Source organism: Montipora capricornis, chromosome 2 (genome assembly GCF_036669925.1).
Source record: "Montipora capricornis isolate CH-2021 chromosome 2, ASM3666992v2, whole genome shotgun sequence".
In the NCBI taxonomy this organism is placed as follows: domain Eukaryota; kingdom Metazoa; phylum Cnidaria; class Anthozoa; order Scleractinia; family Acroporidae; genus Montipora; species Montipora capricornis.
In genome coordinates this window covers 17,835,267-17,851,662 of record NC_090884.1, presented here as the reverse complement: position 1 = coordinate 17,851,662, position 16,396 = coordinate 17,835,267, and the positions used below count along the sequence as shown (strand labels likewise).

Genomic DNA, 16,396 nt, shown 5'->3' with positions numbered 1-16,396 from the left:
GGTGCATTCGCTCTTTGGTAAGGAGCTTTCTCGTTTTTCTGTCTAAATTCTTGATATCTTCAGGTGTCCAATTTATTATATTAAAGCTGTAAGTTACGACTGTTATGGCTCCGGTGTTTATTGCTTCGATCTTGTTGATAGCATTCAATTCATTTTTAAGGACCATTCTTATTCTTCTGTAATACTCTTTCCGGATCTTTTCTTTCATTTTTGAATGTTGTATACCATCGCCTTCATTTATTCCAAGGTATTTATAAGTTCCTTCTTGGTCCAATTCGACGGCTAAACTGCATTTTCAACTTGTTGATGACAGTTCTGGAATCTGTAGTCTCCAACTTGTCAACTTCAAAAATTGATGAATAATAATCAATGGTTATCAGGTACTGTCGCCGATCAAACTGCAACAGGTCTGTTCCAACCTTCTGCCAGGGCCTTGATGGAATTTCGTGTGGCATCAGTGGCTCTCGAGGCTGCTCTGGCTTGTAGGAATTACAGACATCACACTTGAGGATGAAATCTTTCAATTCAGCATTCATCCGTGGCCAATAGAAAACTTCTCTTTCACGGCGACTACAACCTTCAATACCCAGTTGAGACGAGTGAACTTTTTCCATTATCTCCTTTCGTAAGCTAACCGGTACAATGATACGGTCACCCTTGAACAGCAAACCATTTTGAACATTGATTTCTTCTTTAAAAGAGAAATAACGCCTGATTTCTTGGGGTACTTCGGCTTGAGTACTTGGCCAACCTTCCAAGACAGTGGACATCAGGATCTGAAGGTCAGCATCACAGGCAGTGACTTTCCTAAAATCAATAAGGCGTGCATGGGAGATAGGTATATCATCAACCAGAACTATTTCCTCAACCTCATTGCAATTCTCTGCCTGTGAGCAAGGTTCGTCCACATAGGCTCTGGACAGGGGGTCAGACATAACCATATTCTCTCCCTTCTGGTACTTTACATCAGTATTGTATCGCTGAAGGCGTAACAGCATCCGCTGGAGACGCTTGGGGGCAGAAGCGAGGTCTTTCTTGCAGATGGCTTCCAAAGGCTGGTGATCTGTTTAGACATGAACAGTGTCTCGACCATAGAGGTAGGTATCAAACCTCTCGCATGCAAAAACTACTGAGAGAAGTTCTTTTTCGATTTGGGCATAGCGGCCTTCGGCGGGAGTAAGTGCCCTTGAGGCAAAAGCAAGTGGCTGGCCTCCCTGGAGTAGGGTGGCACCAAGTCCAGATAGCGATGCATCACATTCAACTACAACGGCTTGTCTGACATCATAAAACTTGAGCACCGGAGCATCACAAACAAGACTCTTTATTTTCTGGACAGCTGCATCATGAACTGGGATCCAGCACCACTCAGCATCTTTAGCTTCAAGACGACGCAATGGTTCCGATACACTGGACAGGTTTGGAAGGACCTTCGAAAGATAATTAACCATGCCAAGAAATCTTTTCAGTGATGTCACATCTGTTGGGGTAGGCATGTCCTTAATAGCGCAGACCTTGTTTGGATCTGTAACGATACCATTAGCAGTTAGCAAATGACCCATGAAAGGTACTTCGGAAAGGCGCAGCTTGACCTTCTGAGGATTAAGAGTCAGATTCAGCTTGCGGCACCTTTCAAGAAATGCAGTTTAATTCTGATCGTGATCCAGGACTGCATCTGCAACTGTGTCTCCAAAACCACACACCAGAAAGTCGTCAGCTATGACCTCCACTCCCCGAAGACCCTCAATTAACTGCTTCATTCATTTTCCGCTGCCATACCTCAGTCGCAGAAGAAATGCCAAACGGCATTCTTAACCAGCGAAATCTGCCAAATGGAGCATTAAACGTGGTGTAAAAACTGGAACTCTCTGAGAGCTTCACTTGCCAAAAACCACTTTTCGCATCCATGACACTGAAGACCTTTGCCTTGGTGAGTCAGGATGTAACATCATCCACTGTAGGTAGGGGGTAGTGCAACCTCGTTCCCAGGGTCTTCTCGGCTTTCAATATGGCGGCGGGTCTTGAGAAGACCCTGGCACACAGCAGATCACGTGATCAAATTTTGTCCATCGAGGATGGACAAATATGCAAATTTTTTCAAAATGGCGGCAAGGAATAAGGTGAGAGAAATCTGGGTACGACAACTGCCAACAAACAAAATGGAGTACGAAGGGGGAACCCAAAGCTGTAAAATTTGATGTAAGAAACCAAAAATACGGATGGATGAATGCACGAGCAACGAGAATGCGGTAGATGACAGAGAAATCTTGCTTTTCTTTTCATTTCATGTTATTTTAAACCAATTCAATTTTATAGACGGCTATTATTTCTCGGGGCTGTGATTTTTAAACAGTTTGGAAACAGTCATTGCACACAGTTTCACCCGTAACATCACAGACATTTGATTACCGTAAAATCCAGTGAGCTAAGGTTTAATGAAAGCCTTGGTTCTAGCTATTTAGTCACGGAGGTGTGCTCGCTGTCTTTCGTAATGTATAGTTTATATTGCATGTTTATTTTCAATCAATTAAACCTAATTATCATTAATTTTTCATACACTTGAATGATTATCTGATTTCTTATCGGTGTATATGAGCCTTCTGACAACGACTTTCCCCAGTATGCATTGACCCAAAGCTATTGACTGCACGTGCAAGTATTGTCATGTCAGTGTAAAATCAGTATTTTAATTGTCTTCTGATTGCCAACAGCGAACCACAGCATGTTTAGTGCCCACATTCTTCAACTTGTTATTGTAAATATATTTGTGGTAAAGTTGACATAATCAAGCCAATGTACATTGTTGAACATGCTATTCCATAGGATTAGCAATCTGCTTCTTGCACTTTTCAAGCTATGAAAAGAACTTTTCCATGTCTTCTCCTACCAGTGAAGTCAATGTGATGTCTTGGAATGCTGCTCATGAAATCTGTTGAGCCTAATTAAAAAAGGGCACAATTTGTGCAAGTCCTAAACATAAGTGTCTCATCATCTTTAGCAGTTCTTGTCGAATGAGCCCAGGGTTAGGGATGGATCTTTGCTGTTTTATCAAACTGGCTTTTAATCTCCTCTGTTTTGGAGGCAGTGACAATGGCACGGTTTGTTTTATTTGCCTCCATTCCTTAAACTACATTTTTGTTTCGTTTCATTTACTCAGAAACGAATTGTATCTATTTAGACTTCAGGGTGAACTATTTACACAATGAAGTAGAGTGGCCATTCAAAACAGAGTTTGTAATTGAACATCTAAACATCTATGAGACGTAAAAACAAACATGTGAACATGTGAACCTGAAGTATAGCAAATCATAATGCTGACAAGCATGAAAGTGAACGAAATGGGTCATAAATATGAAGTTTTCACTATCTGAATGATTTTCGGTTACATTAAAGGGATATATTGTTGAAAAATCCAAAGCTATCGCTCTTTGTGGTAATAAGTAATGTAAACAATCTTCCCACTGGTAAGTTGTAGTTACTGTAGTAAATTGGGTTTTCCAGGAACCAGTTATTTTAAAGCTAGTACTGGTAACTACCTAGGTTCACATGTACCACAAGTAATGGAAGATTCACAGAAAATGGAATATGAAATTTTATGCTGTGGCATTTGAAGGAAAATTAGGTATTTGTAGACAAGGATCATTATGTTCTTCTCTTTAATGGTTAATATTCCTTGACAGGCTTCTAACCGTTCAGAGAGTTTGCGTCCACATTTTTGTCCTTCTTTGTTGAGAGTTTCAATTGACGAAGCGAAATATAAATGACCGACCAAGTGACCCACAATTTACAGTATTTTATCTTTTCTCCTGCCCTTACCATTCCAGAAACAAAACACTATTTCTTTTTGTGAAATAGTTTCTTGTTGCTGGTGAAGTTGCAAATTTCCTGTGCTTTGTCACCTTCAATTTTATTTCCCAATCCCCCTGTCCAGTCCGCAATCTTCCCCCAAATCACTCGATGTACCACATCTTCAGACAGTAATTAAAATGCCACAACTTGAGCAATGCTAGAGAATATTTTCAAAGCATGTTTTGAAAACGAATAATTCAACTTAAATTATTGGAGTACAAGAAAACTCAAAGGAGTGTGATGCTAAAAAAGTAATGTGTACAAAATTAAAGAATACTGTTTAATATACATATTTATATTTTTAAATCAGAAGAGGCAAAAATTGAAGTCATTAGCGAATTGACAGGTCAATAAGACTATAATGATAAGCCTTACAATTATTTTCAAGAATAATAATTATTGATAAGACTTCACAATCTTAAATAACTCTCTTGGAAAATTACAAGATGACATGCACTTTGTTTGGGGTGAGGAGATTAATATTTTTTATTAATGAAAGTAAAAGGCAATGATGAAAACCGACCGAGCTAGATCTCTCTGTGCACCATGCACTAGCTGAAGAGTGTGGAAGAGATAGGAAAGAATATGGATTACTGCAGCTGCAGGTCTATTGAAATAAAACACAGGTCAATTTCCACAGGTGAGTGTACATGTCACCGTGCTGCAGACAAATAAACAACACCAAAAGTGTCTGCTAGCGCTAATCACTCAACAAAAATATTGATTCAGGTCTCGGGGAAACTTTTGGCTTAGTTGTTGATTATTGGGGCAGCGACCTCTAGTCTTGACCTGTATTTAACAGACCCGCCTTCATTGCAGCTGTCACACGAGTCAACAGAACCACATACAACTGCTAAATCAACCACATCAATAATCTATGAACCCTGTTGCACAATTTTATAATTTGTAACACAATCTGACATGGTGAAAACATTGAACAACAGTAACAATACTCGCGTCACGGAATTACAATTATGAGACGCCAAAATGAACCAAAACGTAAAGGTACGTACGAAATAAAATCACTTAATTACCGTTACGTCTTTCAAACACCATTATATCCTTCTATATTATAGAGCGATCGCTATGCTAGAGGTCGTGAAAAGCCAACGTAGTTTTAATTGGAATCGAGGCCTGATGTAGATCATCTACAACGTGAAAAAACGGTGAATTATTTTTGACTGTTATGCTTGTTAATTTGCAGCTGTTTCTTACGGAACAGTTACAATTTTGAAAATGATTTAAACACGAATTCTGTTCTTCTTCTGGCTCTCCTCACTAGCCGCCATCTTTTTTTCGATATTAAACCAATCAGAGTTCATGTGAGAAAAGCACCAATTACCGATCTTTTTAGTTCACTGTGTGCCAGGGTCTTCTCAAGACCCGCCGCCATATTGAAAGCCGAGAAGACCCTGGGAACGAGGTTGGGGGTAGTGTGAACGCTTAATGGCAGTGTTCAGATCTTTCGGGTCCAGGCATACACGGATTGACCCATCTTTTTTTGGCACGGCCAGAACACTGGATACCCAATTGGTTGGCTCAGTAAAAGGTGCAATAATCTGGTTGCTAACCAAGTTTTCCAACTTTGCCTTTATGGCATCTTTCTTAGGGACAGGCACTCTCCGACGAGGATGCACTACAGGACTAACATTCCTATCCAATGAAATACTGTATTCTCCAGGTAAGCAACCAATACCATGAATACGTCAGCGAAGGGGCTAAGGAAAGGATTTGAAATAATACTCTCCGATACAGCTTTATCTGGAGTAGCAGCAACATTGGTAACAGGGGCATGAACACCAGGGACCATGATTTTAACGAGACCCATACCTTGACAAGACTTTAAACCCAACAAAGGTAAAACCATTTGATTAACAATGACAAAGTTCAGTTCATGTTTGTTGCCATTATGCTCTACTTTCAGCCTTGCAGAACCCAATGCCTTTCGCTTTGAGTGATCATGCATCACTAGTGTGATATCTTTAGGACCAATGCTAGCTCTATTGACATCATTGGTGGGTCTGATGGAATCCTCTAGTGGCAAAACATTTGCTGATGAGTCTGTATCAATCTGGAATGTTATTGAAACATTGTCATTTAGAGTAACTGGAACAAGGGCCTGATCTTTAGCGGCCACCCATGTTATTTATGTAAAAAACTTCCTCGACATCATTAACATTCACATTCTCAGACATATATATACGCCTATAACCCGATGCGAGTAATACACAAAAATTACAGATGAATACAAGATTCTTGTAGTGAAAACTAAGTTCAGTCCCAGGGAGCATTCCAGATTACTATCTGCTCCTCTCCCTATCGTGACGCTTGGCCCTCCTCTCTATATTCCTGTTCCGTTTCTCAATTTCTATTTTATCACAGATGTCAGATGTGAGTCTCCGCCAGGCTAGCCGATCTGTTACGATTTCTCTCCATGTTCCGAGAGCAGCGCCACGCTTGAGGATGTCCTTCAGGGTGTCCTTATATCTGAGAAGGGGGCGCCCGACTCTCCTTTAACCCTCTTCTAATACTCCATAGAGAAGTGCCTTCACGGGCCGCACATTCTGGTATACGTGCAACGTGACCCAACCAACGCAATCTGTTTCTAACGAGAATAATCTCAATATCCGTAGACTTTGCATGATCCAGTACCTCATCGTTCGTGATAAAGTGATCCCACCTGATCTTAAGATTTGATCTCAGGTGCCGCTGCTGGATGGTTCTTCATAGCCAGAAATTCCGAACCGGACAAGGCGAGTGCACGTGACAGCTTGTAAATTAAGAAATTCGACTTTCCTGCATTTGATTGGTTAATCAATTTTCTAAAAATGTGATGCAATATGGCGCCTCGCGATCGTCCCGCCAGTGGTTTTTTCCGTATTTTGAACAAGATTTCTGCAGCAGATACCGGGTTTCTTGAGTCTTGTCCGTTTTCGGTTAAAAGAAGAAGGAGCAGTGGACCATTCTGGGAGGTGGAGAGACTTGTTGACAAGCGTGAGAGGAACGGAACGGTGAGTTGTTCAGCTTAATTTTGCACGTGTTTCGCAGGTTTTGTTAGTCTGTTTGCCAAACGAATACCTGATCGATTAACAGTTGAAGTTGATAAAGAGCTGAGGCGTTAGATACTTAACTTTATTTTTTTAATTGTTAGGTGGAATATCTTGTCATTTGGAAGGGATTTTCGAAGTTTGATTCTTCTTGGGAGCCTGAAGAAAACATCACGCCCGAATGTATTCGCCAATTTCGCCGACCACGACCAGATGTGGCGGTTATTCAAATGGCAGTCGATTCACTTAGGGTGGCCGTGGAGAGGCATCTGAAGTCGAAATGTCGATTGGCGGTGAAAGTTTCCTTTAGATTTGACGTTTTTCGTTTTTTGTTTGGGAATAAGGGGATTTCAAGGGATGGGTGGCTTTTTTTTATGAAGGCTGATTTCCTCCCTCAGTACTTTCCTCCTGGTTGGGACTCCTGGGAAGATTCCCATGGCCAAGGGATTAAGGTTTTCTATCCAATTAGAATGAAAATATTTCTCTCTTGGTCTCCTAAAAAGTACCATGGGGGAAGTCAGGGTTCTTCAGTTTTATGCCCTCGGGCATTTGAGGAAAATTTATCTTTTAATTTTACGAAGGTTGCCCTCAAGGACTCATCAGAGTAAGGAAGCCTTCAATCTTAGTGCCAGGGCATTTTTCCCTGTTACAGGCACAGTGTACTTCTAAAACAGTAAATACTATACTGCAGTAATTATGTGGAGAGAAATGATTGTAAGTTCAAGGCCATGTGTATTTGTATAGACACCCTATTCCCTCATGTATAGGCTCTATTTTATTTCTAAATTAATACATTTTGTGCAACAAATGGACTTAATACCAGCCATGTATTCATATCACACATACAGTACATTGTACAATGCTGCAACGTATTTTTGCACTGCTTAAATACTCTCAGGACAACTCTCTTGTGTGACTTAAAATATCGAATAAAGTACAGTTCTATTCAGTCAGTAATATTACACATTCTGTTGACCAACATCTGAAGAGCTTGCAGTTGGTTGTGGTAAGAGATGTTTTAAGTTGCCTAGATTGACATTGTTGGAAGTATCTAATTGACCAAGTTTCATTCTTTTCAGACAGCAGTTATTTTTTCTTTTTGTTCAGAGAGTTTTTCTGTTTTCTTTTACCAGTAGCTTTTTTAGCCCTTTTTGTTTGAGTGATAGTACCAGGAGACTTGTAACTACATGTGGCTACTGATTCTTGAATGGCTGGTGTTTCCTTCTGGTAGCTGATCCCTCTTTTCTTCCCTCTTTTTGTTTTGATCCTCTCTTCCCAGTACTCAGAGGCCCGCTTCGTGTACTTTCTATGCTGTCTCTCCCTGTGTTGTAAAGCACCAAGGCGGTACTCTGTGCGCAGTATCTCAGCAGGGTCATCACAGTGGTTGCTTTTTCTCTGGATTATTCTCCTTGCATCGTCATTATTCTTTTCCACCCCTGTGAAGGAGAAGTAGAAAACATAATACCTACATATAAAGTGTGCTCATTATTAATAGCAGATTACAACCCCATACTCTTCAAACAGGAATGTACACATTGGAGTCCTAAAGAGAGTTTTAACACATTGTAACTGTCATTGAACAAATTACATAAAGAATGCCTAGTGAAGTTACATGGAAAGCATAGAGTAATTCTGAAAAGAAGTGAAAGCACAAACTACTATGTACAATGATAGTGAACTATATTTGTACCTTGGCCACTGAATTGCTTTATGTTTTGGTGCTTTTCCACCATTTGTGGGATATGATATGCAGCAGCATGCATGTAACAGGTGACTTTTTCTTTCCTGTATCCTATTCTGATGTTTCCGAGATCTGTGAATTTTGTGATCCACACTGTCACCTAAAAAGTGGGATGTGAGGTGATAATAAGTTGATCTCAATTGCAGCTCCTGTGGTTATTTCATGTTATTATTATTATTTTTGTCTGTTTAACGTATTGGCTGTGTCTGGGAGAAGTTCTTGTTTTATTTTAACCAATAGTACTGATGTTTAAAGTTACCTTTCTCCTGTACTCATCTGTGGTATATGGCTGCCATGAAGATATGAAATTAAAGTACAAATCAGCAAAATCCTGTTGGAATAGATGTACATCAAGTGGTAAATTTTGTATTGATAGCTTCTTGTATTATCGGGATTGGGAAACATTATAGTTACATAGATTCCTGTATTACAAATGGTTTGTTCCTTTTTTTGACAAATATTAATCTTTACCTTCCACAGTTGTGCCACCTTCTCGCACGTCTCTGGTTGGATGCAGTCAGTAGGGATGACCAACTTGAGAGGTAGTTCTCTGAGCAATTTCTTGCGGTCATCACCCATCAGGCTGGTCCAGTCCCAAGTGCCACTTCCTTTTCCATCTGCATTTTTTTTCTCCCATAAATGGAAGGTCACACCACAGCTGTTTATTGACTTAACCAGGTTTTTTATGTGCCTGGATTTTTCTGCAAGGTTTTTTTTCCCCCCAGACAAAGAACTCTCCTTATCATCCCACTGCATTGCATCCTCAATCAAGTTCTCAAGAAGAATATCTGTGACCCTTAGCATCAGATGCAATTCATCAGGAATGATGTGGTCTAGTGGGATGTTAAGGAGAGGCTCGTGACAGCAGCAGTAGTTCTCTCCAGTTTTCTTGTTGGCAAATTCCCTCAACTCATCTGTGTTTCTGCGCATGGGTGGTGTGTTGTAAAAACTTTCAGGCTTGGACATATCACCTCTAGTTATTGAGGGATAAAAGTGGTAAGATGAAAACATTTACAATTTTATAGCCTAGGAAATGTTGTAAGTATAGAATTTCACAATTATTAAATTTTAAATTTACCTATTTTTCTTGTGCACTTTACACCACAAGCAGGCATACGTCGAATTTGCTGCACTTAAGCCCATGAGAAGTAAAAGAAACTGTTTAAAAAAAAATCAACAAATCAGCATCAACAGACAAAAAGTCCTAAAGACCTCATCTTTATTATTTTATCCAATATTTGTGTTTTGATTAAAATGTTGACCTTGTAATCTCCTCCAAGGAAGAATTCCACATCAACCTTTTCCTGTTCAACAATGATGCATCCATCGCTGATGACCTCATTTATTTCCCTGAATACCTCAGAGAAGCACTCTTCCAAGGTCTGCCTAGACTCAGGACCATTCACCACTGCTATGGTGTGATTTCCTGTGAAAATCAGAATTATTCATATTATTGACTCAATTACATAATGGTAGTCACTTGTTTTGTTGTGTATGGGATGATGCTGTATTTTGATTATTGAAACATTGCATTTTTACTTGAGTTTTGAACTAACCTTTTGATGACAAAATGGTATCTCCTTGCTGTAGAATCGTGAAACTGACAAGGATGAAATTTGTCAACCTGCTCATTCTAGCCCCATCTCCACTGACTTTCACTTTTGCTTTCTCACCCTTCTTTAAGGTTCCATCATTTATCTGCATATTGTCAGAACATAAACAATTTAAATCACCTAGTTTGAATAATATGTTTTACCCAGTATGTATAGCTCAAAGGTACTTTACATGAAGGTGAATTATTGATCAGGACTGACTTTTTTTGCATTTTATTCTGGTATTTTTAGCACACTTTGAAGGAAACAATCATTGACATAGCTTTATGCCTTGAAACATGTAAGAATTTTTTGTACTAATTAGTAATTATCTGGTAAAAATTAGTACTAACCTCTCAAGGCTATGGGAGATAAAATGTCTTAATAAATACATGTAGTTCAAAGTTTTATTTTAACTGTCTTATATGGTGGTATTGAATCAGATCTACCTTGGGTGTCAAAAGCTTTAGTTTGAGGTTGTGTTATACAACTGTATTCTGCCCTTATTATTTTTTCCCAGCTGTTTGCTATTCACCCAGCTCTTGATCCTCTCATAGGCTGGGTGATTCTAAGACAGTCTATGGCACCAAGTGTAGAACTGGAGTGGTCTTTTTTGCATTGTACGATGGCCCAGGAGGGTCACAGTCCAGTTTTAATTTTTCACAGTCCAGTTTTAATTTTGCACAGTCCAGTTTTAATTTTTCACAGTCCAGTTTTAATTTTATTCACAGTCCAGTTTTAATTTTGTGACTCGTCACCAGCACTCTCACAGGTCACAGGTTACAGGTCATTGTTTACCAATACAGAAAGTATCCTTCATAAAAGCTAACCTTATGCCTAATTAGACCTAAACAAAAGGTTTTAGGCGTAAGGTTAGCTTTTATGAATGTTTAGGATACTTTCTGTATTGGTAAACAATGACCTGTAACCTGTGACCTGTGAGAGTGCTGATGACGAGTCACAAAATTAAAACTGGACTGTGAATAAAATTAAAACTGGACTGTGCAAAATTAAAACTGGACTGTGCAAAATTAAAACTGGACTGTGAAAATTAAAATTGGACTGTGAAAATTAAAACTGGACTGTGACCCTCCTGGGCCATCGTAGCATTGCATTATGATAACATTTTGAATATTTGTGAGGTAACTGACCATTTTTTTTCTGGGTGAGGTACCTACCATGTCTTTGATCCTTTCTTTCAATAACAATTTAAAAGAGTATTGGGCTCCTGGAGCGAGTCCTGGTGTTGTAGTGATCTTCACCTGCCTGTTCAACTCGGCTCTTCGTTGCTTAATGAGATAGGATTTAATGGGGAAATCTGCCACAGACATTGACAATTCATGAACAAATTCGTCACCAACACCGAATTTGTCCATTAAATAAAGAATGCTTTCAACTGTTACTTTGTCGTCATTGCTTAACTTGTCATATTGGGTTATGTTTTGATCACTTCTTGCTTGGGCACTCATGTTATGGCTGTTAAAATCCACCGTGAAAGTATTGCTACTGCCTGGGTCCTTCATTTTTAAGCATTCCAGCTCCAAACCAAATAGCTGTACAAAATGTAATGCTTTTTGGGCTCTTGTTTTCAATTGTTTTAATTTCCTGTTTTGGGATTGGCGGGTTTTCAACTCTGGAATTCTAGCTCCGCGGGGAGGTTCCCCTAGTGATTGTTTTTCAAGGTTTTCAATCTCTTTCAGCAACTTTTCGTTTTCTTTTTCCATTTTTTCTACAATGTTATGTTCATTTACATATTTAGTTGTGACCTCTGCAAGCATTTCATGGTATAGTTCTTCTTTTTCCTTTTCAAGGTTTTGGTATTTTTCTCTCCACTGACCAATTTCTTCTTTTGCCTCTTTTAGTCTTCTTTCCATCATGCTAAGACTTGCTTCCCACTTTTCCACCGAAATGACATCACTCTTAAGAATTGAGACCTTGATAACTTTTTCTTCATCCTCAAACCTTTTGGAAAGGGATCCACTCCTGTTCAAATTTGCTTTTGCACTGGATGCTTGAGAGCAGTGATAAGTCAAACGTTTTTCGACTCTCTTGCTTTCAGGGTCGATTTTAAATGCATTTCCGGGGATGTTCCCATTTACCATGTCAACATACTTAAGACCGGGAGTTTCTTTTTTTAATTGGCACCACCTCCTTAAAACCTTTTTCCTTATCCCCAACCAGAAAACAACCTCAGACCCTCCTTGCCGTTGTTCTTTGACGTAATTAAAGCAATTTTCCGGAGGATCGCATAGAACGATCAGCGGGTCGCGTGCTGGGTAAACCTCTGACATTTGTCACAATTTTTTTATGCTTATTGTGTCATTGTGTGCAAAAAAAAAAAAAAAACACCCGCCTAAAACCCTTAGGTACCAAGCCTCTTAGTTACCAGCTCTTCCGGGCTACAGTGTAGTCTGCAGACATTTGTTTTCGAAATGGCGGCTGTTTTTACAAAGCTCTTTTCCGAAAAGGTGGACTGCGAATTGGATATCCTTCCCCGCGCGATTGGTGTAATTTGCCCTGTCTGTAAGAATATGTATGGATCAATGAATATTTGGCTGGAAATTTAGGACAAATAGGAGCTTATTTCTGGGTCATAAAAGAGCTTAATTCATTGTGATCATGAAGTTTAATTTGGCTGCGCAGATCACGAATGTTATACAGGGAAGGTACGTGCCCACATGGAAGGTCAGTATGATTCTTTCTTTGTGTATTGCATACAATTATCCTTGTGTAAAGTTTTAAAAACTACCGAGAAAAACGCAACGACCACTTCTTGTACGATTCGTGGTGATATGGTAATTTGAAATTGTTTGCATAAACATTCATTTCCACATCCGGATCTCCGCGTACTGGTCGAGATAAAGTCCACACGATAGTTTTAAGCATCGAGATAGTGAAGATTGTCTACCGTTTGTAGTAGCCATTAGGCTAAAAATCTTCCTGGCCAAGCGTTAAAAAACGCAACGAGTATCAGTTTGATCAACATGAATTAATGGGTTAAGTAAAGCTTTGGTGGCCGCCTCTTAGTTCCACATCCGAACGCCTTTCAATTGGTACCAAAAGATGATGGAAAAAAACTTTCTTTTTTCGATGTCATATATTTCTTTGTTGCTCTTTGGGAGGCATCAAATTCTAAGTCTCTACATGTATTGCGCACGCGCGTTCAGAATTCCTGGCCATGTAGAAGCTTGATGTGATGACGATATAGGGTCTAGGTTTCACTTCCATACATCATTAGTGGAATGATGCACTGATTGTATACTTTGAGTTTCGTCTCTACTCAGATCTCTACAGTCAAAAACCTTATCCCTGAGCCTCCCCATCGCACATGATGCAGCCTGAATCCGTGCTGTTATCTCATCATCTATCTTGCAGTCCTTGGTGTCATAGCTACCGAGATATTTGAAGGAGTCTGCTCTCTTCAATTTGTGCCCATCAATGTAGAAATCCAGCTGTTAACCGACACTCATGGTTTCTGTTTTCTTGATGTTGATCGTGAGACCCATTTTCAGTGACAGGTTGCTGTATGCAGATAACAGACACTGTAGCGCAGTGCCATCGTTGGTAAATATGGCAATATCGGCTGCATACTGGGCTTCTCGTATGTATTTGGTGAATATCTTGGTGTTTGATTTCAAACGCCTGAGATCAAATAAGTCGCCGTCGTATCTAAAACGAACCTTGATACTATAACAGGGATTTATGTCCTTGAAAGCAAGGTAGACCATAACGGCGGCATACATCCCAAACAGGGTAGGGGCTAGCTTACACCCTTGCTTGACACCACTGTTGTACTCAATGGAATTAGAAAGTTCTCCATCAATACACAGTCTAGCATGCACTTCAGAGTAACGCGTCCTGATAACTTGGACAAAATTGGCAGGGCATCCAAGCTTTCCCAAGATCTTGAACAGGAGCTCTCGATTTACGCAATCAAGGGCTTTGGTGAAGTCAATGAAGGCGATGTGCAAGTTTTGCCGCTGTTTTCTGCATTTTTCCATCATTTGACGCAAGATGAAGACGCCATCAATTGTGCCTCTGCCGTCCCTGCAGCCTGACTGAGATTCGGGGTGCACTAGCTCTGCTAGACGTTTAAGGCGCTGCAGTACGATATCGGCAAATATCTTGCCTACCACACTGAGGAGGGATATTCCGTGGTAGTTGCCACAGTCACTGCGGTCACCCTTTTTAAAAAAGGGTGCATATGATGGCGTCAATCAGGTCTGATGGCAGCTTAGCTGATCTCCAAAACAAATTGAAGATGGTGAGCAATATATTATATTAACTGCAAAGTGTCCAACTTTTCCACATTTCTTGCATTTTTGTCCGAATGCTGGACATAGCTTTCTGTCAAGTGCATGTTTGCCACCGCAGAAGAGACATTCTTTAAGTTTGCTGTTAGACGAGGGGTTCCGAGTGAAACTTTTCGGGAGCTTTCTTCCCTTTCTCCGATTCCCTCTGTGGCGTAGGTTTGTGTTTCACTGCATTGACATCTTCCTGAGTAACCTGACTAGCTTTGATCATTTCAATGGCCTTATTCAGGTCGAGATCACGCTTTCCAAGCAGCTTTTCCCGAATCCTGTCATCCTTTACTCCAAGAATCAAACGATCGCGAATAAGCTATTCACGAAACCTTCCAAAATCACAGTTCTCAGACAGCTTCATCAAAGCTCTTATGTAACAGTCGAGCGACTCACTCGGCAATTGCTCTCGTTTGAAAAAAACAAACCTTTCGTACGTTTCATTCCGAGCAGGAACGCAGCGCTCTTCAAACGTTTCCAAAACTTTGTCGATTTTAAGAGCATGAGACGCATCCTCCCACTGAAAGGTTTCGTACATGTCCAATCCCTCCTTGCCAACAACGTTTAACAAAGAAGCAACACGAACTTCATCCGCCTTCCTATGAATGCCAGCTGCTAATTCATAGAATTTCCACTCTCGGCGAAACAATTTCCAGTTCTCACCTTGGTGCAGACGATCGGATAAATTCAGCGGAGCGGGAGCTTTGGCAGTCGTGGTGGCCATGTTTGTATAAGAATTGAACGCAGACTATAACTTTGTCTGTAAGCTACCAACCGCGAACAAATCGTCGAAACTTCCAGGAAACGTAGCAGCCACCGTCAACTCCGAAGAAAAAAAAAAATGGGTTAAATTCCCACTTCTGACACCATGTTATGATTGCAGGAACACAGCAAACGGCTCAGGTAAATCAGAACAACAACAGGTTTTAATAGTCCATGAAAAACCGCCCACGAGGGAGCGAACCGGGTCACATGACAATGACGTGTATAACCATGACGTCATAACAATGAGTTCTTGGCCTCAACCTTGGTTTTAATGGGACTTCTCTTGTTTTCCTGATTTTTCTGGACACCGTGGTTGAAAGAAAGGAAAGCAAATCCGTCTTCAGGGGTGGATCCATACCGGTTTCCAACGTTTTACGGACGTCGGTCAGAAGCATGGGAAAGGGGACTTTGGAGAGTTAAAATCTAAAATCTTCCCGGGGGAGCATTATAGACCCTGGACCCCCTAGAAACTATTTTGTTGCTTTTTGAGTCATTATTTTATCCTAGATCCGCCCCTGGTCTTGTCTAATTGTAAATAAGGACCATCACTTCTATCAGTCCTTGCTGAAGTGTTCAGAAGTACGAGGATGTTTCTTTCTACTTTTTTTTGGTGATTCCTTTTTGTATATTTCTACATATTCATGAAGTTTCCACCCTATCATTGTATATGCTTGATTTATTCGAAAGCTGGTTAATATTGTTCATGTTGTTTTGCTAAATGTTAGGTTCTTGTTCAGTACCGTGAACAGCGGAAAGGTTTCGTGTTACACGACAAAAATCCATCAGCTGTTAAAAGGGAATTTGAAATGGACAGTGAAGAATGGACGTAAAGATAGCAGAGTAACAATAACTCTCAGAAAAGAGTATGTTTCGACTTACTCATGTCATCTTCAGTTGCAAATGAGCTTTTTTAACTGTTGTACACTTGAATTTATATTAAGGTACGTTACAAAATTACGTGTCAGAACTTGCGTACAATTTGAATATGAAGTATGAAATGCGCAGGAAACAAAAATAGCGCACATAGCACTAAAATAAAAGACAAAAGTACAGCGAAATTAAAAATAAAGAGACTAATCTAAATGCCTCAACTGCTGATTAAGA

General features: G+C 40.0%; 1 protein-coding gene across 1 annotated transcript; it reads right to left on the bottom strand.

The window, feature by feature from the left end:
* Nucleotides 1–8,749: 8,749 nt before the first annotated feature.
* On the bottom strand, nt 8,750–12,517 carry LOC138035285 (uncharacterized). The gene is made up of 5 exons (XM_068882075.1): nt 11,270–12,517; nt 10,191–10,332; nt 9,897–10,060; nt 9,713–9,792; nt 8,750–9,631 (listed from the first exon to the last, which is right to left on the bottom strand). Exons 1-5 carry the CDS (start codon nt 12,515–12,517, stop codon nt 8,890–8,892), a joined length of 2,376 nt encoding a protein of 791 aa, XP_068738176.1. The 3' UTR covers nt 8,750–8,889.
* Between the last annotated feature and the right edge of the window lie 3,879 nt (nt 12,518–16,396).